Here is a 22,690-nt window from a genome sequence, read left to right on the forward strand (position 1 = left end):
GCCCCAAAGACATATACTGCATGCTTCCATTTATACAAAGTATCCAGAGGAGGCGGACCTCTCGCCATAGACAGTATCTCAGTGGCTGCCAGGGGGCGTGGGTGAGGGAGAATGGGCAATAACTGCTAACGATTACAGAGCTTCTTTCTGGGGTAAAAAAAAAATGTTCTGGAATTAGATGATGCTGATAGCTGCATAACTTTGCAAAATATACTTGAAACTACTGACTTGTATACTTTAAGTAAGTGAATTTTATGGTATGTGACTTATCTCAATTTTATTTATTTATTTATTTTAGATTTTACGTATTTATTTGACACAGAGAGAGAGAGCACAAGCAGGGGGAGCAGCAGAGGGAGAGGGAGAGGGAGAAGCAGACTGCTGAGCAGGGAGCCCGATGCGGGGCTTAATCCCAGGACCTCAGGATCATGACCTGAGCCAAAGATCATGAGGCTTAACCATTTGAGCCACCCAGGCACCCCTGAATTATCTCAATTTTAAAATGAAAAAGAAAAAGAAAAAGAGCAATGAGAAGCTAGAAATGTATCACAATAAACAAGTAGGTTTATTTCATAAATGTAAAGATTGTTCAAGATCAGACTCTATAAACATAAGTCAAAATCGAAGGAAAAAGCCATAGTGTAATATGAGATGACAAAAAGACATTTGATAAAATCCAGCAGCAATTTATTAAAAAAACCCAAAAAACACTGATATGAGGAATTCTTAATCTCAGGAAACAAACTGAGTGTTGCTGGAGTGGTGGGGGGTGGGAGGGACGGGGTGGCTGGGTGATAGACATCAGGGAGGGTATGTGCTATGGTGGGCACTGTGAATTGTGCAGGACTGTTGAATCACAGATCTGTACTTCTGAAACAAATAATGCAACATATGTTAAGAAAAAAGAAAAAGAAGAAGATAGCAGGAGGGGAAGAATGAAGGGGAGTAAGTCGGAGGGGGAGACGAACCACGAGAGACGATGGACTCTGAAAAACAAACTGAGGGTTCTAGAGGGGAGGAAGGTGGGGGGATGGGTTAGCCTGGTGATGGGTATTAAAGAGGGCACATTCTGCATGGAGCACTGGGTGTTATGCACAAACAATGAATCATGGGACACTACATCAAGAACTAATGATGTAATGTATGGTGATTAACATAACAATAAAAAACCCAAAAAACAGTAAAATAGAGTCTAGAAAAAAACTATTTACATATTAAAGGCTAGTACCAAAACCTAGCTGTTAACATTAACCTAAACAAAGATATATTAAAACCACTACATTTATAATAATTATAATATAATACAGTAGGGTCAAACAAATACAATTAGATAAGAACACAACTGGCATAAAATTGGAAAGGAAGAGAAAACTATGATTTTTGCACTGATGATACAACTATATACCTAGAACACTTAAGAGACTCAGTAAAAAAAAATGCTAGTAGTAATAAGGATTTAGTACATTAGCTGCACACAAGATACATGAACATAAACCAACAGTTTTTCTTCAGTGTATCCATAGCATCTAGAAATGCTTATAAAATTATAGAACACTTAGGAATATATTCAACAGGAAAAGCATAAGATCTATATAAACAACACTAACATCTTATTGAAGGGCATAGTTGTTTTTTTTTAAGATTTTATTTATTTATTTGAGAGAGAGAATGAGAGAGAGCAGGAGAGTGGGGAAGGTCAGAGGGAGAAGCAGACTCCCCGCTGAGCAGGGAGCCCGAGGCGGGACTCGATCCCGGGACTCCAGGATCATGACCTGAGCTAAAGGCAGTCGCTTAACCAACTGAGCCACCCAGGTGCCCATTATTGAAGGGCATAAAAAAAGATTTAAAAACGAAAAGAAATACTACATCTTGGGTAAAAAGAATACTTTTTTTAAAAAAATTTTATTTGAGAGAGGGAGAGAGAGAGAGATTAAGAGAAAGCACGAGCAGGGGGAGGGGCAGAGGGAGAAGCAGGCTCCCTGCTTGATGTGGGCTTGATGTGGGGCTCTAACCCAGGACCCTGGAATTATGACCTGAGCCGAAGACAGATGCTTAACCGACTGAGCCACCCACACACCCCGAAAAGAAGAGTTCTTAAAAAGTCAATTCCCAGGGCACCTGGGTGGCTCAGTCGATTGAGCATTCGACTCTTGGTTTCAGCTCAGGTCATGATCTCAGGGTCGTGGGGTTACCACACTTAGTCTGCTTGAGATTCTATTTCTCTCTCTCCCTCTGCACCCCCCAAACTCACCTTTCAAAAAAAGGTCAGTTCTCTTAAACTAATACATAAATTTAATGAAATTCCAGTTAAAATCATCAGCTTTCCAAAAATTAGATATAAACTTTATACAGAAGAGTAAATGCCAGGGCGCCTGGGTGGCTCAGTTGGCTAAGCAACTGCCTTGGGCTCAGGTCATGATCTCAGGGTCCTGGGATCGAGCCCCGCATCGGGCTCCCTGCTCAGCAGGGAGTCTGCTTCTCCCTCTGACCCTCTCCCCCCTGGTGCTCTCTCTCAAAAAAAATAAATAAAATCTTTTTTAAAAATATTAGAAGACATTCTGAAAGCCACTGTGATCAAGTCAATGTATCACCAGAGTAAGGACAGACACAGTGAGCACCAGAAGAGGACCAAGGACACAGAAACAAACCCCAGTATTTATTATAGGTGGCATTTTAACTCACCACTGTTTAATTTTTAATTCACTGTACTAATAATCCATTAATTCAAATATGATTTAATAATTTGGTGCTAGGACAACCGGTTAACATTCTGAAAGAATGAAATAAAATGCCTATCTGGTGCCCCATACAAAAATAAATTCCTGATGATTACATATTTAAATTTTACTGTAAAACAATAAAATAAATCTTGGAGATCATATGTATAATATAGAGACTGGGAAGACCTTTTTAATTAAGAAATTCAAAAGCTTTAGTGGAAATGCAGACATATTTAACTGTACACAAATTTTAAACTTTTGCGGTTTTTTGTGGTGCAAATGAGTGAGTCCCAAAGTATGGTCCCTGGACAGGCAGCAGGGGCAGCAGCAGCATCTGGAAACAGAAATGCAAATTCCTGCCTCCTAGCCTAGTCTTACTGAATCAGAAATTCTCTGTGTGGTGCCCAGTAATTTGGGTTTGATAAGCATTCCAAGTGATTCTAATAGACAGCTCAAGCTTGAGGACCACAACACAAAGTCAATGGACAAAAATTAAATCTGGAAAAAACTATTTGTAAGAAAGATAACATTCAGAGGATTGATACTTTAATAATATGCAAATGTGGTAGCCCCTGGGTGGCTCAGTCTGTTAAGCAGCTGCCTTCGGCTCAGGTCACGGTCCCAGGGTCCTGGGATCGAGCCCCGCACTGGGCTTCCTGCTCCGTGGGAAGCCTGCTTCTCCCTCTCCCACTCCCCCTGCTTGTGTTCCCTCTCTTGCTGTGTCTCTCTCTGTCAAATAAATAAACAAAATAAATAAATAAATAATATGCAAATGCTTTTTGTAAGTTGATGGGAAACGAATAACCAAACAGAAAAATGGGCCAAGCATATCAAGAGCAATCAGAGAAGAGTAAATCAAAATATGACAAACAGGGGTGCCTGGGTGGCTCAGTCATTAAAAGTCGGCCTTCGGCTCAGGTCATGATCTCAGGGTCCTGGGATCGAGTCCCGCATAGGGCTCCTTGCTTGGCATGAAGCCTGCTTTTCCCTCTACCCTTCCCCCCTGCTTGTGTTCCCTCTCTCGCTGTGTCTCTCTGTCAAATAAATAAATAAAATCTTTTAAAAAATAAATAAATAAATATGACAAACATAAAAAGACACACTTAAACTTGACTATAGTCAGGGAAATGCAAATTAAAGTAACAATGCACTTTACACCTACAGAGATAGGAAAAACTGAAAAAGACCAATGTCACTTATGGCTGGAGGGAAATGGTCACTCAGACATTGCTAGTGGAAATGTGAACTGACACAGCCTTTGTGGGAAGCAATCTGGCAACATCTGTAAAACTCAACATCCATATATTATCCAACCTAGCAAGCCCACTCCTTGGACTCTAGCCCCCAGAAATAACAGGACTCAGATTTAAGAATGTAGGCATAAGGATCTTTACATATGCATGGTTTTGTTTCTGGGGATTAGAGTTCAAGGAATGGGACTGCTAGACTGAATAATATGTGGATGGAAGTATTATTTGTACCAGAAAACCCCTGAAATCCAATTGAATACCCTTCACGGAGGTAGGGTTGAAGAATTCTGGTCTCTCTGCGGCATGAAATATACTGCAACTGTTTAAAAAAGAAATAATTAGAACAAAAAGTCTCAACATTAGCTACATCAGAATCACCTCGAGGGCTTATTAAAAAACTCAACTGGTGGGGGCAGGGACACGGGACAGTGGAAACGAGAGGATTAAGAGGTACAGAGTAGCAGGCAGAAGATATGTGAGTCACAGGGATGAACAGCACAGCATAGGGAATACAGTCAATAATACTAGAATAACTTTGTATGGTGACAGATGGTGAACAAAAAGAACAGATTGCTGGGACCCATCCCGAGAGTTTCCACTTCAGCAGATCTGGGGTGGAATCCAAGAATTTATGTTTTTTGAAATTCCCAGGTGATACTGCTCATCCAGGCACCAAACTTTGAGACTCACTGGTTTAAGATACTGTTAAGTGAGAAGAGTGAAGTGTAAAAAATATATTTAATCTGGCCAGATTTTTGTAAAATAAACAATGACTTCCAAAACTGTATACATATGCGTATATGCACACGAAGAAAAACCTGGAATTTTCTGAAATATATGGAATAATAGGAAATTAAAAATATAGTAATAAAGGTTTACTTGTGGACACAGAGTAAGAGGATTCTACCACAACAGTCTGTATATATGTCATGTGATCACACGTTATGCTTTCATGTAAAATTATTTGTGAGCAGTATGTATAAAGGAAAAACTAAAAAATAAGGAGTTTCCAGCCTTATGCTCCTTTACCTAAAGCACAGTGACAGGGAAAACCACCACACCCACCACTTTTTCGGGCATGAACGTACCTGATAGGAAGACACAGGAGATGGAAGGTACGGGGAGAGTGCAGACTGAGCAAGCATCCTGTTGGGGGTGATGTTATAAGGAGCCGGGTAAAACCTGGAGGAAGGAACCTCATCAGTAAGGAGCCACAGGAAACCACAGGTAAGAGCCCCACTGACAGACACAGCCACTTCCCACTAGCTGCTGCTTAAAAATCAAGATGAAACATCCCAGTGCCTGGACAGGCCGTTGTCATTTTCGGGTAGCCCAATTCTGTAAAACACCCTTACCCATTCTGAAGAGCTGTGGTGGGGTCATAGGTCAAGGCCATACCACCCTACAAAGGAAGAACACAGTGTTCATAATGCGAGCCCTTGGGGGAGAACAGGAGGAAGCCCAGAGTGTCAAGCCTGGGACGTATTTGATTCAACAGATTAAAGTGAAGTCTGGACAGGTCCTACTACAGCCATTCCAGAGTTTTCCTGGTTGTGCAGGCTGCAAAATCCCACTAAAGACCCACACTGAAGATCATGTTAAGCAGCCAGCCATCTCTCAGTTACTGTAACTCTGAAGCTAGCCATTCCTGCTACTCACAGGAATCAGGCCCTGGTAAATTCCATTCCACGTTAATGTCCTTAGTACTCCTGTCTCCTCAGAGGTCCTCTTACCAAATCTCCATTCCTTGGCCAGGCCCGTCCATTTTGCATATATTTCCCTTGGTTCTGTCGTTTCTTTGGACCACCATCAGCAAATTTGCAAAGCAAGGGATCAGATGGGGCTGCCAAGAAAGAAAGACACAGCTGAGTCTCACCTCACTGAGTCCACTCACACTCATGCAAAATGCCTCCAGAATCTTCACTGGAAGTAACAACCTATGGCTCTCTCAGCCTGATTCCCAGATGCCTCACCTGGTACTCCAGCAGGTGTCTTAATATATTTTCCATTAAAGTGGGTGATGATGGCTTCACACTTCTCTGTGGACTCCATCCTAAGGAGCACAAGAGGGGTTAGGCTCTAGCTTCTCCAGGATCTGCGCTCCCCCTACATTCAAAGAGAAAGCTCTAAGTTCCCAGCCCACAAATACTCCAAAAGTTGTGACTATAGAAACACAGTTTCCTCCACACAGATTCAAGGTATCTTGAAGAGGCAACCCTAGTTTCTAATGAACATTCCCTCAACTGGCTCCTGTAGGGCTCCTGAAAAGAAAAGTGAAGCTATGAATATTCCAAAGACACTGATGGATGGGCCTACTATTAGGTCTGGTTCTTAAACAAGAAACAAGAATACAATAAACAGTGGCTATCATCATCATCATCATCATTTTTTTTTTTTTAAGTAAGCTCTACACCCAATGTAGGGCTTGAACTCATGACCGTGAGATCAAGAGTCGTATGCTCTACCCACCGAGCCACCAAGGTGCCCCATGTCACCATTATTTTTTGTTACAAAATTCCTCATGGAAATTGTTCCCTCACTCCAATAAAACTGCACAAACTAAGAACTTGCCAATGTTTACTTTTTGCTTCTGGTTATGATTATCAAGGTCTAATTAGCTACTGGTAATATTAAGATTTCTTGAAACTAGAGGAGGAAAGAACAGTAAGACAGAGTTCATGGTCTACAGTGATAGAAACAACAATGTTGGGAACTACGGAGTTAAAGTATCTTGTTGGGGAAAGACAACTGAGTAAGGAATCAGAAAATCTAGATTCTTGCACCAGGTCACCCAAAATTCCGTGAGTTAGGACCTGCACAAAACCCCATTGGATCCATTCCTCATTTCTGCATTAGATATAACATCCATCTACCCTACTACAGATCAAATGAGATAATGTATTTACATATGTTCTAAAAATTGTTAAGGGTCTATATGACACAAGGTACAGTATCTTCCCCTCCTTTCCTTATTTATTTATTTTAGAGATTTGATTTATTTACTTGAGAGAAAAGAGTGCATGAGTGAGCACAAGCTGGGGGGAGAGGGGGAGGGAGAGAGAGAAGCAGGCTCTCTGCTAAGCAGGACCGGGATCATGACCTGAGCCGAAGGCAGACATTTAGCAGAAGCTTAACCGACTGTGTCACCCAGGCGCCCCTCCCTCCTTCCATATTTAAATTAAGTCTCACTATCTTTTCTATGCCAATAACCACTAAAAATATGAACCGGTCTTATGAAGGTGGTCACTAAAAAGAGGCCTCACATGGAACCTTTTAGGGAAAACCCATGAGCTAGGTATCCCAGAGCAGCAGTCTTTAGTTGGGTTAACTTCTACTCCTTAATCTTCCAAGAGCGTGAGCAGGCCCGGGGAGTTTTAAGAGAATTGCTCGCAGATAAGCTCTTTCCTAAAACTAGCCTGCCTGAGGACAGGTCGTGCTCACTGATGGTCCAGGGCCCTCTCACAGCCCCTGCTCTGCCCTTCCTTCACACGTATCCCCAAACTCAACATGAGGCAATGATGCCTGACTTTTTAAGTCTTTTTCTAAGTCAGATGTCTTTCATTCTTTCAGCAAGCTGGACAACTCAACAGGTTGTTGACGCATAAAAAAATCAGTTTTGACAGATCGATCACCTTGGTTCTTGGCTTATAACTGAGAAGAAATTCAAAGAATTCCTATTTTAACAAAACTCTTCCTATTCCCATTTACCTATGTGAACAAGGTTCTCAGCATGAAAATAAAAAACAGGAACAGAATTGATATTATAGCAATAAACAATACTCATTGTTGGCTACATGACCTAATTGGAAAAACCTAAACAAAATAAAATTATCCATGTCATAGGAGTAAGCTTTTCCAATAAAATTTACTTTATGTGGGGTCCCTGGGTGGCTCAGTCCGTAAGCATCTGCCTTCAGCTCAGGTCATGATCCCAGGGTCCTGGGATCGAGCCCCTCATTGGGCTTGCTCCCTGCTCTATGGGAAGCCTGCTTCTCCCTCTCCCTCTGCCCCTGCTTGTGTTCCCTTTCTCACTATGTTTCTGTCAAATAAATGGATAAAATCTTAAAAAAAAAAATTTACTTCATGTGTACAGTCTCGTAACCACAGGAAAAAGATCTCATTTATTGTATATACGTATTTTTGTTGCAGAGAAGTATGACAGAACGATCCATAAAAAAACTTTCAACTATAAAAATATTCTATACTTGAATACAATTCTGTAAGGAAATAAAATGGAAATACAAGATCAAGAACAAAAAAGGAACACTATAATAAAAATTATATGAATTATGACTATTAAAAAAAATGTCCTAAGTATTTTTTTTAAGTAGGCTCCACCTCCAGGCTGGAGCCCTACACAGGGCTTGAACTCACTACCCTGAGATCAACAGTCAGATGCTCACCTTCCTGAGACACCCAGACAACCCACCCTAAAGTATTTTTATTTTTTTTAATTTTTTTTTTTAAGATTTTACTTATTTATTTGACAGAGAGAGACACAGTGAGAGAGGGAACACAAGCAGGGGGAGTGGGAGAGGGAGAAGCAGGCTTCCCGCCGAGTAGGGAGCCCGATGCGGGACCTGATCCCAGGACCCTGGGATCATGACCTGAGCCGAAGGCAGACGCTTAACGACTGAGCCACCCAGGCACCCCAGAGTATTTTTATTTTTATTTATTTAAATATTTTATTTATTTATTTGTCAGAGAGAGAATACAAGGGGGGGGTGCAGCAGGCAGAGGGAGAAGCAGGCTACCCCCTGAGCAGGGAGCCTGATGTGAGACGATCCCAGGACCCTGGGATCCCGAACCCAGCCGAAGGCAGATGCTTAACCAACTGAGCCACCCAGGTATCCCTGGTCCTAAGTATTTTTTAAATGGATGATTTTGTGTATCAAACTGCTATGACATTTAGATCTATTTGGATATATTTACAAATAACATGACAGTTTGTTGGTTTTTAAGATTTTATTTATTTATTTATTTGACACAGAGAGAGACACAGTGAGAGAGGGAACACAAGCAGGGGGAGTGGGAGAGGGAGAAGCAGGCTTCCCACAGAGCAGGGAGCCCGATGCGGGACCCGATCCCAGGACCCTGGCATCACGAACCTAGCCAAAGGCAGATACCCAACCGACTGACCTACCCAGGCATCCCAATAGTTTTATTTAAAATGTCAATATTTGTAATTTGCTGGAAATTAGATTTCACAAGATCTAAATGTATGAAGAAAATGTATAGGTAGTAGCATAGGAACATGCAAGAGATTTCACGGGTTTTCAACTTTTCAAAGCCAGTTTCCAAACTGGGCTCCGAGGCACCCTGTGCCACTGTGGTGAGCTCACAGAGGCATAGGCAGGGGATTTTTTTAACTTTCTGAAGAAAATAGAGCAACATCTATTGGATTTGTTGAAAACCAATGTGTGACAGGAAATGAGGGTGTAAGTGTCCAATCTGATTCCAAGGTTTGAGAAGCTGTGAAGTGTTCAACAGGTACACATTCCACTAGTAAGTATAGTAAATATAGTTATTTAAGAATGGAATAAAAATCCTTTTCTTTCTTCTTTTTTTAAGATTTTATTCATTTATTTACTTAGAGCTTGAGCGAGCAAGCAAGCAAGCAAGTGGGGGGAGGAGCAGAGGGAGAGGGACAAGTAGACTCTACACTGAATGCAGAGCCCAACACAGGGCTTGATCTCATGACCCTGAGATCATGACTGGAGCCAAAATCAAGAGTTGGATGCTTAACCAACTGAGCCACCCAGGCGCCCTTTTTTTTTTTTTTAAGTAAATTCAACTTCCAATGTGGGATTCGAACTCACAACCCCAGGATCAAAAATCACATGCTCTACCGACTGAGTCAGCCAAGTGCCCCTTAAGTATTTCTTTTGGTCTAGAGCAAAAAAAATTATTGACACAACTTAAGGTGCCATGAACTGAAAAGGGTTGAGAACCTCTGCTTTAAAAGAGTGCGGGAGGCAGGCGCCTGGGTGGCTCAGTCGTTAAGCGGCTGCCTTCGGCTTGGGTCATGATCCCGGGGTCCTGGGATTGAGCCCCGCATTGGGCTCCTGGCTCAGCAGGGAGCCTGCTTCTCCCTCTGCCCTTGCTGCTCCCCCTGCTTGTGTTCTCTCTCTGTCAAATAAATAAATAAAATCTTTAAAAAAAAAAGTGTGGAAATTAGATTTCACAAGATCTAAATGTATGAAGAAAACGTATAGGTAGTAGCATAGGAACATGCAAGAGATTTCACGGGTTTTCAACTCTTCAAAGCCAGTTTCCATACTGGGCTCCAAGGCACCCTGTGCCACTGTGGTGAGCTCACAGAGGCACAGGCAGGGGATTTTTTTAACTTTCTTAAGAAAATAGAGCACTGCCAAACACAGTGATCTGAAGGGGCACCTGTACCGCAATGTTTATAGCAGCAATGTCCACAATAGCCAAAATGTGGAAAGAGCCCAGATGTCCAACAACAGATGGATAAAGAAGATGTGGTAAATATATACAATGGAATATTACTCAGCCATCAAAAAAATGAAATCCTACCATTTGCAATGATGTGGTTGGAACTAGAAGGTATTATGCTAAGCTAAATAAGTCAATCAGAGAAAGACAATTATATGATTTCACACATATGTGAAATTTAAGAGACAAAACAGAGGATCATAGAGGAAGGGAGGGAACAATAAAACAAGACGAAATCAGAGAGGGAAGCAAGCCATAAGAGACTCTTAACAATAGGAAACAAACAGGGTTGCTGGAGGGGAGGTGGGAGGGGATGGGGCAACTGGGTGATGGGGGAGGGCACATGATGTAATGAGCACTAGGTTTTATATGCAACTGAGACACTAAACTCTACCCCTGGAACTAATAATATTATATATGTTAATTAATTGAATTTAAATTTAAAAAAAGTGGGAGCAAAAACAGTTTGATGACCACAAGCCTAAGAACTCTCTTTTAGTTATACTTGGGATTGCCAGCAGGTGGTGCTACCAAGATTGAGTTGGCTACGGAAGATGCCCTATTCCTTGTTCCCAAGATCTGGATAAACACCCCAGAGTAAGGGAGTGTTCCTGGACCAGACAAGGTATTATAAAACAAAATGGGACCTTCAGATCACGTATTCCAATAGTTTTCAAACTTTCAGAAAAAGCAACGGAGTCTCCTTTCAAACAAAATCTTTTTTTTTTTTTTTTTAAAGATTTTATTTATTTATTTGACACAGAGAGAGAGACAGCGAGAGAGGGAACACAAGCAGGGGGAGTGGGAGAGGGAGAAGCAGGCTTCCCGCCGAGCAGGGAGCCCGATGGGGGCTCGATCCCAGGACCCTGGGATCATGACCTGAGCAGAAAGCAGACGCCCAACGACTGAGCCACCTAGGTGCCCCTCAAACAAAACCTTAAAATGAAAGCAGAACCATTTCTTCAGTGGGCTGGAAGAGGCCAAAGCTCTACAATGACACCTAGGCTCAGAAGAGGGCACCCTGGAGAACACCACAGCTCTAGAGAACACCTGAAGAAAATCACTCATCTAAATCACTTTCCACTTCACAGAGTAAACCAAGGCTCAGAAAGGTCTGATATCACAGGGGCAGTCAGTGGCAGGGTTGGTTCCAGAATCTAAGTCTCTCAACAGAACTGAAAAGGAAGAACACATCTACTTCATCCCACTGATCTTGAAGCCAGAAGGATTGGGGTGCTGTTCTACCACCCACTGCTAGGGGACCCTGGGCAAATCACTTCACAGTGGAGACTCTGGTTTCATTATCTATATAAAAGGATACAGAATTATTTTATTCTGCTTGGGTCTGGATCAAAAGAACAAATGCTAGAGTAGCAAGAAATAGTGGGGAAAGGATAAAGATTTTGAGGGCAAATGGGTATTTAAGTACTGTGACCTATAGTTTAAATGAACTTCTGATTCACTGTCAAGTACTTCAGGCCAAGAGTCTGGTCCCTTGAGGGAGGGGGGCAAAGACTTTTTTGGTGACCTTCTAAGGGACATTCTTCATTAACCTCATCATTTCCCATTCTGGCATCCCTCACCTTGCAAAGCCAACACCTCTGCTGGTCCCACTGGTGTCTCGGAGGATTCGAGTGGAGATAACCTGGCCAAAAGGCTTCAGCATCCCCTCTAGTTCTTGCTCATCCATGGAGAGTGGAAGGTTTGATATGTATAAATTTGTGGGGTCCTGTTCCTGTTGCTGTGGGAAAAAAGGGAGGAAATGAAGCTCACATCTCTTATCCCTTCCCCCCCTCAGCCCTTATCACAGAATGACATCTCAGAAAAGACACAGTAGGAAGGGGCCCACATAAACAAAGGGAATCTTAACTATTTATAACACCTAGTCCCGCTCCCATGGATTGTATGTTGAGTCCAGCCAAAAAAAAAAAAAAAAAAAAAAGGCAGACTTACTATTTCTAGTACTTTACAAGCCCACTGATGACATTTTGGCTGTCTCTTTAAGAACGAGGCAGAGCACCGCTCCTCCCTCGCAGCCAACAGCCTATTGCCGGGCTGGATTCTCAGGACGAGCTCCCCTGCTCGCTGTTTTAAGTAAGTCCCCTCCCTCCTCTTCCGGCCACCGCAGAACCCTCGGAGTAGGAATGCCTGTTCACTCCCCAGTGGAGAGAGAGCAGGAAGGGGGAGAAGGGGGAAAGGGAAGGCAATGTGCTGGGGGCTGTGCTAGGGCCCTGATGGCGAGTCACTGGGTCACCATGAGGCCCGGAGAGCTCTAGTCTCATAGGAACTCTGAAAGCTCCTAAACTCCGTTGTCAGAGGGGCTCTTCTCCGGCAAGAGGAGGTGGAAGAGCCCCTCCAGGGGGCAGAAGGTGCAAAATGGCAGTAAATTCCCAGAGCTGTATTTTTAAGAATTGAAGCAGTCACTGCCCTAGACACTGGGTCACCAGCAACTTCAACCCCTCAGGGCTTTGTCTCTCTTCCACCAGACAGCGCAGGGGGACCGGCAGGCCTGCCTCATCAGCTCTACAGAGTATTCACAAGGACTTCAAGAAGGCAAGGGGGCAATCCCACAGAAAAAAAGGGATAGAAAAGCCTCGAGTTTTCCAGTAAGTTGGATTAAAATAAAAGCTGCAGGGAGATGTGACAAGGAGGGACAGTTTCCTTCCTTGCTGTGGCTTCCCTCTCCCCCACCCCTAGCAACTCTCCTACCCTACCTCCCCTATCCCCCAAACACGCACCAAGGGAGAACAGCATGGGGAGGTAGAGAGCAAGGCTCTGAACTTCTGAGCTGACAACTCGCTGCTTCGGAGAATGTTGCAAAACTACCACAAGCTGCTTGGTAGGGAAGTGGGGCCAGGGTGGAAATGGGGAAACAAAGAGAAAGGGAAGCCTCTTGACCCTCTCACCTGATTACATTATAATACTTGATGAGAGGAACAGAGTCTCCAGAGCTACCTGCCACAGATTTTGAAGACCACCTCCCTCTAGTAGCCAAGGGGTACTCCATGGGACCCAGCCTGTCTTTGGCCAGATAGTCAAAAAGTGCTGCAGATAGCCCTTGCCCATCAGGTTCATGGCCTTAAACCCTCTGGAAGGAAGCCTTAGAACTCACCCTGTGGTGCTAACCACCAGCCCTCTGAGGAACAGACACGGGGCAGAAGCCTTACCTTTGCCATCTGTGCCTGCACACCACTGGCCTTCAGTGCCGTGACAGCTTTCTGTGCGGCTGAAGGACTGTCGAAGTCCACAAAGCCATAGCCTGGAACAGGGAAACAGCATCACTGGGAGGTGGGGGTGTAAGGGAGGTAGGAGGCCCAGGCTTTTCAGGAGACAGAGGAAGAGTTATGATCCATGGAACAGAAGTGGCAGGGAGAGAGAGAAATTAAGAGGTTTCAGGTGGTTATCCGTGTGCTCTTCAAACCCCATGAGATTTGGTCTATTTACAGCTAAGAATGCCAAGGGCAATGACGTCTTTATGGTGTTCTTGCCTTTTTCCGTCCCCACTAAGAAATCGGAGGTTTCAGAAACTAGGCTCTTTTAACAGTCCGCAGCCCCCACCCCTAACAGAACTCTTTTCTGTTTTCTAGCCACATCCCAGGAACGCTAGGCATGTAGGGTATAGGGCCTCTCCACTGCAGATAGCCAGCCGCCTACGAGAAGCCCCACCCCACCCCAACAGATGGTCCTTTCCCTCCTTCCACTCTTCATCCCCACCTAGAGCTGCTCGAAATCTCAACAAAGCTATTCATCCTTACAAAGGAATACCCACCAGGTCACCCCACCACTGTCACCACCACAAGCTTTTACAAGGCTTTACTAAGTAGAAATAAGCTTACCTACCCATACCCACCCTCCGATCTGGGGAATCTTCATGGAAACATGAAGTACAGAGTAAGCTCAAGGGACTCACAGGCACCCTGCAGGCTTCTAGCCTTGGGTCCCCAAGATAGCATTTTCAGCTCTAGCTGTCTGGTCACCAAACAATCTAAATATCTACTAGTCTTTTAAGCCTGAAAGCCTTAAGAGACTCCTCCCCTCACTTGGTCCTAGGAGCACAGCGCAGAGAAGAGCAGGGGCAAGGGGCAGCCTCACTCGCACTCACGCTCCATCACCAAAGACAGCTGCTCTCTCACCTTTGCATTTGTTCGTGCTCTTGTCCAGGATGGCCTTAGTGGAGACAATCTTGCCATATCTGAGGGAAAAGAAAATGCAAAGTGATAATGTGGGGGCAGGAATTTGGAACAGGACATCTGGATGAATCTATGCCCTTTCTTCACAACTGTTCCCACTCAAACCTTAATAAAAACAAGAAGAAATGAATTTCAAATGTCATGCTTATCATACAAACCCATTCTCCAAAGGTGCCTACAAGAAATAAGGTAACTGTAGTCCTTATAATATCAACACATTTCTCTCTTCTTCCCCACCTAAGGCTCAGATATGAGTTGGAAAGAGACTACTGTCTTCTGGGAAAGCAGCTTGGTGATGTCCACATAGCAGAGTGTGTACGGGCAGAGCTCTGGCTGGATTCCTTGCAGACTGACTATAATCCTTAATAATTACTTACCTTCTTTTGGAGAAACACCATTCCTCCTAGGAAAAACCTATAGACGTTTCTCTTCTCTGACACCCTGTTCCCCACCCCAGGCGAAGGTTAACCTGAACAAAACTGCATCTGTTCAAACCCTGGTTCCGCCACTTTGTAGCTATCCGCCATCTTGGACAAGTCATTTAACCTTCCGGGGCCTCAGTCTCATCATCCGTGGAGACCGGATTGTTGGGAATATGAAATGAATTCATGAATATGAATATGCACTAATGTCTACCACATGGTAAACACTTGGAAGTTCTTAACTGCTATTATTATTATTATATTCAAGGAACCTCAACCTTAATGCAAGCCGTTCTCTCTCCTGCTTTGCTTTATTCTAAGACTTCTATTTCTCACTGTCAAGACCTGAGCATGTTAGGGAAATGAATGGGTATAAGACCAGGTGCAACAACAGTGTTAGGAAAATTACCCAAAACGTGACAATAAGACAAAATGAAGACTGCATATCCTTTCGGTGTTGTTCTGGAACTCTGTCTAAAAGGCCCATTTGAAATATATTTCATTATCTAGGGGGATGTTTCTTTGTTTGACTTACTATTTACTACTGATTAGAGTCCAGACCTTGCAAAGATAGGTATTAGCTTGTAGATTTTGTCCAGTAGAAATGCAAATTTCTTTTTTTTTAGTTTTTAACAAAGATTTTCTTTATTTATTTGGGGGGGTAGCAGAGGGAGAGGGGACAGGAGACTCCATGGTGAGCACAGAGCCCAACGTGGGGCTTGATCCCATGACCCCAAGACCATGACCTGAGCCAAAATCAAGAGTCACATGATCAACCGACTGAGCCACCCAGTGTCCCAATGCCAATAATTTCTGTCCAGTAGGGAAGAGAATCCCAAAGGTTACTGTTTTATAATGTCCCATAGGATATGAACCAGTTTTGTTTATAACCTAGCAATCTTATTCCAACACTCTTTCTTCAGTACCTACATTCAGTCCCTCAAACGCTCTTTGAACCCATTTTACCATTCTGTTGGTTCCCTTATTCATGAATGAAATAAACCCTGAGCATGTGTTTACCTATCTTTGTAGGAGTCATGTTTTTCAACTTTTTGAAAATTATACTTTGGCAGCAGAGACATGTGGAGTTCCCCGAACTTGAGCAGTGCAGTACCACAGGGCAGGACTATACTAGAAGTGTTCCACCAGAAAGAAGTCTCTAGGAAGGTGAAATTATTCCACTCTAGGAAGGTGAAATTATTAAAGATACAGGAGAACAGAAATCACTAACAGAATCAGAAGTACAGGATTTAACTGAAAACAGTTGGCAGGGACTGAACACGAGGCCAATACCCCAAACAAGTATTGTGGGGGATCCCCCTATCCCTAAAGAACATTATGATGATTGATATATTTGTTTTGCTCCTTGGCAGCCTCTCACTGACTTTTTTGGTGGGGCTTCTGTCACCTAATGGATTAGACAGAATAAGCCAAGCAGTGGTCTGGAGGTTGGGAAAAGAACACATTATAATGGCAGTGGGGATGAATGTGGCGCTCCTAGCCCTATTTGGATTCTTTCCCAGATGCAGGCAAGGGAAGGGATGCATGAGACCAGCGGGAGGACATATATGCCGCCATCCTTAGCAAGGCCCCAGGGTCTGAGTGGGCCAAGACTTAGAGCCCAGAGCTTCCACTGCAGCTGGCAACAGCTGGCTGCTGCTCCTTCCTCCTAAGAGGAAGGAGCCCCTCCAGACAGTCAGGGGTTCCAGTCTCAGACTCCAGGCCTCTCCTGCCTGCCCAGCAGGGGTTGGCATCCGGCAACATTCACGTCCCCTACAACCTGAGACACAATTGGGACAAAAACAGGAGGTCCCTCTAGGCATGGTAAACACCCTTCCTAGAAAGTTAACTCCCAGCTCACAGCATCCATAAGGGTTCCAGCCATCTGCTCTTCTCAGCCTCCTTTTTTGTCATAATTCATCTAGCACCTAGTCTTTCCCTGCCTCATTTCTACTCCTCCATAGTCCCCTATCAGGCTCCTTGGTTCTAGCCCATATCATGACCCTGAGTACTCTCATCCCTTCAGACACTAAGGTAAGGCAAATGTTGGGGAGAGCAAAATGAAAGTCTAAAAGCATAGTGATGTTGGGGCGCCTGGGTGGCTCAGTCGTTAAGCGTCTGCCTTCGGCTCAGGTCATGATCCCAGGGTCCTGGGGGGCTCCCTGCTCCACGGGAGGTCTGCTTCTCCCTCTCCCACTCCCCCTGCTTGTGTTCCTTCTCTCACTGTGTCTCTCTCGGTCAAATAAATAAATAAAATCTTAAAAAATAAATAAAAGTATGGTGAAGTAGAACTGAGTTTTTGTCTGTCTTGTGGACTGAGAGGATTTTTGTAGCACATTATATTTAGGACAAGAAACAGAGGGTACAGAAATCAAAGAACTAGCCTGATATGATAGTCTTTTCCTTCATAAATCAACATTTCTGCCAATTCCCATTCCCCTCAAAAATTACTAGTCCTAGACTAAGTCCCCTCACTTCCATTTAAATACTTTTCTAGCAAGGCGAGTTTTACACGTATGCCTAGCCTTTAGAAACTGAGTTTATGCAGCCCAGTGCTAGCAAAAATGTACCAAACCTCAGAAGAATAAGGGACTTATAAAATATCTCTGATGACTTCTACAACTACATTTTGGGGGCAGAATGTTCTGCCTTTCCAGGATTTGGAACAGCTGGAATTTACATATACTCTTGTGGGAGTTTGGATTAGTTTAAACACTTCAGAAAATCATTTAGTATCTACGAAAGCTGAACATATGTGCATCCCGTGACTCCGCAATTTTACTCCTAGGTATATACCCAACATAAATGTGTACACATATGCACCAGAAGCCGTGAACAAGTTCATGGCAGCACAATTCATATTCATAATAGTCACAAACTGGAAACAATTCAAATGTCCAGCAACAGTAGAATGGGTAAATAAACTATGGTATATTCCTATGAAGGAATTCTATAAAGCAATAAGAATAAACAAAGTTTTGCTACATGCAACAATATAGAGAAATCTTACAAATAACAAACAAACAAACAAAAAGAGCAAAAGAAGCCAGACATAGAAGGGCATGTATGCTCTAGTATTGTCTTTACATGAAGTTCAAACAAACCACACCAACTGATTATTTAGAATCCAAACGGTAGATTGGTTGGGGGCAGGAGGGATAGAAACTGAGAGGTGGGCTTCAGAAGAGCTGGTAATGTTCTATTTCTTGACCTGGTCACAAGGGACTGTTACGAGGGTATGTTCACTTTGTGAAGTCACTGCTATGTATATATTTACGATTTGTGCACTTTTCTATATGTTATATATCAATAAAAAGTTTTAAAAGATGGTAATTACACAGTCTAAGGTTAATATTTCTATTTCTTTCTACCATTCACTTACCCAAACAATTTTCCCCCTTCCCACCCCCAGACTTCTTCCTCTAACTATTCCCCCAAATATATCATTTGCAACCCATATATTTCTGCCAAACAGAACTGAGCTGGCATCTTTGGACTCTTGCAATTTTCCCAGCATTCCCAAAGGAGCTAATTCCATGGTAGTTATGTCAACCTCATGACAAATCTGTGAAGAACCCCGAAAGGTCTGTAGGGGGTAGATGCAGAGTGACAGCCTCTTTCTCCACCTTCTCCTTCATCCACTAATTTGAGAGCTCCTCCGGGTCACTGGGATTATCTGCATCAGCAAAAACTCTCCTCAGTGTACAATTTGATTAGCTAGTTCCACTTTCTTCTATCCCTACTGCCGGCTCCCACTGCCTTCTAATCAGTATTGTTAGGGACATTGAGCGTTTCTTTCTTTCTTTTTATTTATTTTTTTTTTTAGATTTTATTTATTTATTTGTCAGAGAGAGAGAGAGAGAGCACAAGCAGGGGGAACAGCAGGCAGAGGGAGGAGCAGGCTCCCCGCTGAGCAGGGAGCCCGATGCAGGGCTCGATCCCAGGACCCTGGGATCATGACCCGAGCCGAAGGCAGACGCTCAAATGACTAAGCCACTCAAGCATCCCAGGACATTGAGCACTGCTATTTGAGGTGTAAGGACAGGTATCTTCCCACAAAGACCATAAGTTCTGGGAGCACAGTGGAAACAGTCACATATTAGGCTTCAAAGGCCAGCCCCATCCTGACTTTCCTCAGAGAAACATACAAAGGTTTTATATATTAGTAGCAGGTAGAATTTCTTTAAGAGGGGCTGCTAAGAAATCTTGTGACAAACTGGACTGCATTTCAGGACACGAGTATCTGGCAAGAAGCCAGTATCACCAAATCCATACTGGCCCTCAAAGCCTACCCACATGTTCCCCAACTTACGACTGGCACAATTTGACAAGATCCTGGTCAGTAGTGCCTGGTTGCAATCCCCGGATATAGAGGTTGGTTTTGCTCAACTGGTCATTTCCATTGCTCCCACTGCTGCTGTTCGGGGTACTGTTGCTTGGACTAGGTGGTGCCATCTGCTGAGACAATGACACATAGGGCTGCAGAGAGACGGGAGGAATAGAAGGTCAGAAGCTTATACATTTAGATACTGGAGAGTGGGGAAGATTCTAGCTCCTTGGAAAGAATGAGTCCAAACTTTAACAGCAATTAACTCAATAGAGAGTAAAAACAAAACAAACTAACTAAAGGAATTCCTCTCTGCCATAGAATAAGAACATATATAACTGTTTTTACCTATCTTTCATGAATAATGAGAGGCCAAAATAAACTTGTTGAAGGTTTTGAAAAAAGGTACTTTGTTATAGTAGAATGTTTTTATCATACTGATACTGGAGAACACAGTGTATGCCTCTTAAGTAACCTGTGTAATGAGACAGGGCTAATTAAATCTAAGTTCTATTTAAAAATGATGAAGACGAAATAATAAAACTTTATCATAAAAGTATAAATAAGTTTAACATAGATGATTCAAAACACTGTAGAATATGAGAACTGCAAAATCCCTGTAGGAGCTTGAACATTACTGTAAACTTAGACAAATAAAATGAAATACTAATGATCATGTAAAAATACTAATTACCAGTAAAAACTGAAATTTGTTACCATACTAATAGGGATTTAGTCCTAAGTTGCTTACAAATTTTTAAAAGTTTGGGCGCCTGGGTGGCTCAGTTGGTTAAACGACTGCCTTCGGCTCAGGTCATGATCCTGGAGTCCTGGGATCGAGTCCCACATTGGGCTCCCTGCTCAGCGGGGAGTCTGCTTCTCCCTCTGACCCTCTTCCCTCTCGTGCTCTCTCTCATTCTCTCTCTCTCAAATAAATAAAATATTTAAAAAAAATTTTTTTAAAGTTTAAGTGAATGAACAATAGATACATTATGGTCAAGGAAACCCAAGATTTGGAACAAGCATCCCTTATCTTTTACTACTGATAGCAGGACAGGCAAGCAGACTCTGCTACATTTTTAAGGTACTTCTGTTAGAGGCAAATACCAAGTTGGCTGGAACATGGATCCATTCCTCATGGATATTTTAAATCCTTATGTTCTAATCAGGCTTTTAGTGTTTACATTTATATCGGGTTCATAATACCCTAAATTTGCATAGTTACCTATGATATACCATACTCATATTCAGTTCTCCCTAGGCTCAAAGCACTTTATAATATTAATTTATTTGGAATTGCTTCTCAAATGCTTTTTGGTGGTGGTGTTGAGGGCAAGCAGTACTAACAGAAGAAAAAGAGAAACATGAATATCAAAGAGGAAATCTTCCCCCCACAAAGAATCTTAATTAATGTGAAATGTGCCTCTGCTATTTTATGCCCCTGACCTTGAGCAAACTTTAAAATAAAATCTTTGCTTGGGCTAAAATATGTTGAAGCAGGAAGCGCCCCAAATAAATAAATAATCTTTAAAAAAATGACATTGAAATCTCCATTGGATTACTAGATTTGCAATAATAATCAAATACTGGGGCGCCTGGGTGGCTCAGTTGGTTAAGCATCTGCCTTTGGCTCAGGTCACGATCCCAGGGTCCTGGGATCGAGCCCCACATTGGCTCCCTGCTCAGCGGGGAGCCTGCTTTTCCCTCTCCTTCTACTGCTCCCCCTGCTTGTGCTCTCTCGCTCTGTCAAATAAATAAATAAGACCTTTAATAATAATAATAGTAATAATCAAATACTAGTGGGTCAAATACTGCCTCCTCCATTATCATTACTATCATAACTGCACCACCTGATTTAAAGTACATTCAAGACTGTGACCTATATTCTAATCATGATTGCTTCCAAGGTCAGAATAAGATTACTGCTAAAGATCATTCGGTAATACATGTCTTTCCTTGTCTCCAAGGAATTACTATTATTTACCCTTGGCTGAGAAAGCCAAACTTTTTCTCCTGAGTAGGAGATTCTAGGCCTCAAGTGATGATGATGATAATGACGACATCAACAACAAGGACAGAAAAAGCATCTCCAGTAGCATGAGACCATTTGCCTGAGTTTATCTATCCCCTTTCCCAATGTGAGAGCACATCTCTAAGAGAAAGTATCAAAGATGCCGGGACTGTGCAAACAAGAACACAAGGGTGAGGAAAGTTAAACTGAAAAGACGTTACCGGTTTGCTACATAGCTATAACCTTGGTTTTAATACTAAGGTCTTAGCTCTTAACTTAAAAATATGACTTAGTCGGGCGCCTGGGTGGCTCAGTTGGTTAAGCGACTGCCTTCGGCTCGGGTCGTGATCCTGGAGTCCCGGGATCGAGTCCCGCATCGGGCTCCCTGCTCAGCGGGGAGTCTGCTTCGCCCTCTGACCCTCTTCCCTCTCGTGCTCTCTATCTCTCATTCTCTCTCTCTCAAATAAATAAATAAAATCTTAAAAAAAATATATGACTTAGTTGAGAATAAACTGGCTGCAAGGCCAGAAAAATTCCTAGGAAAAAAAAGATATGGTTCAAAAAAACCCACAAACTTTCTTTTTTAAGATTTTATTTATTCATTTGAGAGAGAGAATGAGAGACAGAGAGCACGAGAAGGAAGAGGGAACTTTTATCTCTTGATATTCCTACGCAGTTTCTGAAATTGCCACATAGGTTTGCCTCCAAAGAGAAATGATAAAAATAAATAAATAAATAAATAAATAAATAAATAAATAAATAAATAAATAAATAAATAAAACTTGAGAAAGCCCCTAAGTAAAGCCTATCTGGCTTCACAAAAGGAACTATTTGGACAGACATAATAACTAATGTAAACTAAAAATCTATGTTTATCTATTATATAAGAGAGAAAAGGGGAATACGTACAACAGTACAGAGAACTGAGATATTCTTACGGGGGTAGGGAAGGATACAGCAGTATTGTCTCTCTTGACTTCTACTGAAATGGTTCTCTGAGGTCACTGGTCCTCTGTCAGGGCCTAAGCTAGAAACTGAAAAGCAAGATATTTCCTTAATCCTCCTGTACTATGGTAGATTTCATAAACCAAAGCAGGCTCTAAATCTTAAAGCTAATTTGCTTTTTATCACTTTGTCCTAAAAAATGTCATTTTCGTGTGAGCATCAAATCCAGGGTTATTAGAGAAGTTGAAATACGGGGTTCTTTTTAGGAAGGGATAGAAATCTATTACAAAAGGACGCCTGGGTGGCTCTGTTGGTTAAGCGTCTGCCTTCAGCTCGGGTCATGATCTCTGGGTCCTGGGATCGAGT

General features: G+C 42.7%; 1 protein-coding gene across 2 annotated transcripts in view; it reads right to left on the bottom strand.

Moving 5' to 3' along the window:
* The window catches only part of RBMS2 (RNA binding motif single stranded interacting protein 2), a 70,302-nt gene that overhangs the window by 8,617 nt on the left and 38,995 nt on the right, over positions 1–22,690 (bottom strand). For both annotated transcript variants that reach the window (XM_027593139.1, XM_027593137.1), the window contains 8 exons: positions 19,354–19,520; positions 14,563–14,621; positions 13,597–13,688; positions 12,013–12,170; positions 5,944–6,023; positions 5,704–5,813; positions 5,326–5,372; positions 5,059–5,152 (listed from right to left, as the gene is read on the bottom strand). In XM_027593139.1, the coding sequence (XP_027448940.1) occupies positions 5,059–5,152; positions 5,326–5,372; positions 5,704–5,813; positions 5,944–6,023; positions 12,013–12,170; positions 13,597–13,688; positions 14,563–14,621; positions 19,354–19,496 (783 nt within the window). In that variant the 5' untranslated portion in view covers positions 19,497–19,520. The remainder of the gene's footprint in view (positions 1–5,058; positions 5,153–5,325; positions 5,373–5,703; positions 5,814–5,943; positions 6,024–12,012; positions 12,171–13,596; positions 13,689–14,562; positions 14,622–19,353; positions 19,521–22,690) is intronic.

The sequence above is a fragment of the Zalophus californianus genome, chromosome 9 (genome assembly GCF_009762305.2).
Source record: "Zalophus californianus isolate mZalCal1 chromosome 9, mZalCal1.pri.v2, whole genome shotgun sequence".
Lineage (NCBI taxonomy): Eukaryota > Metazoa > Chordata > Mammalia > Carnivora > Otariidae > Zalophus > Zalophus californianus.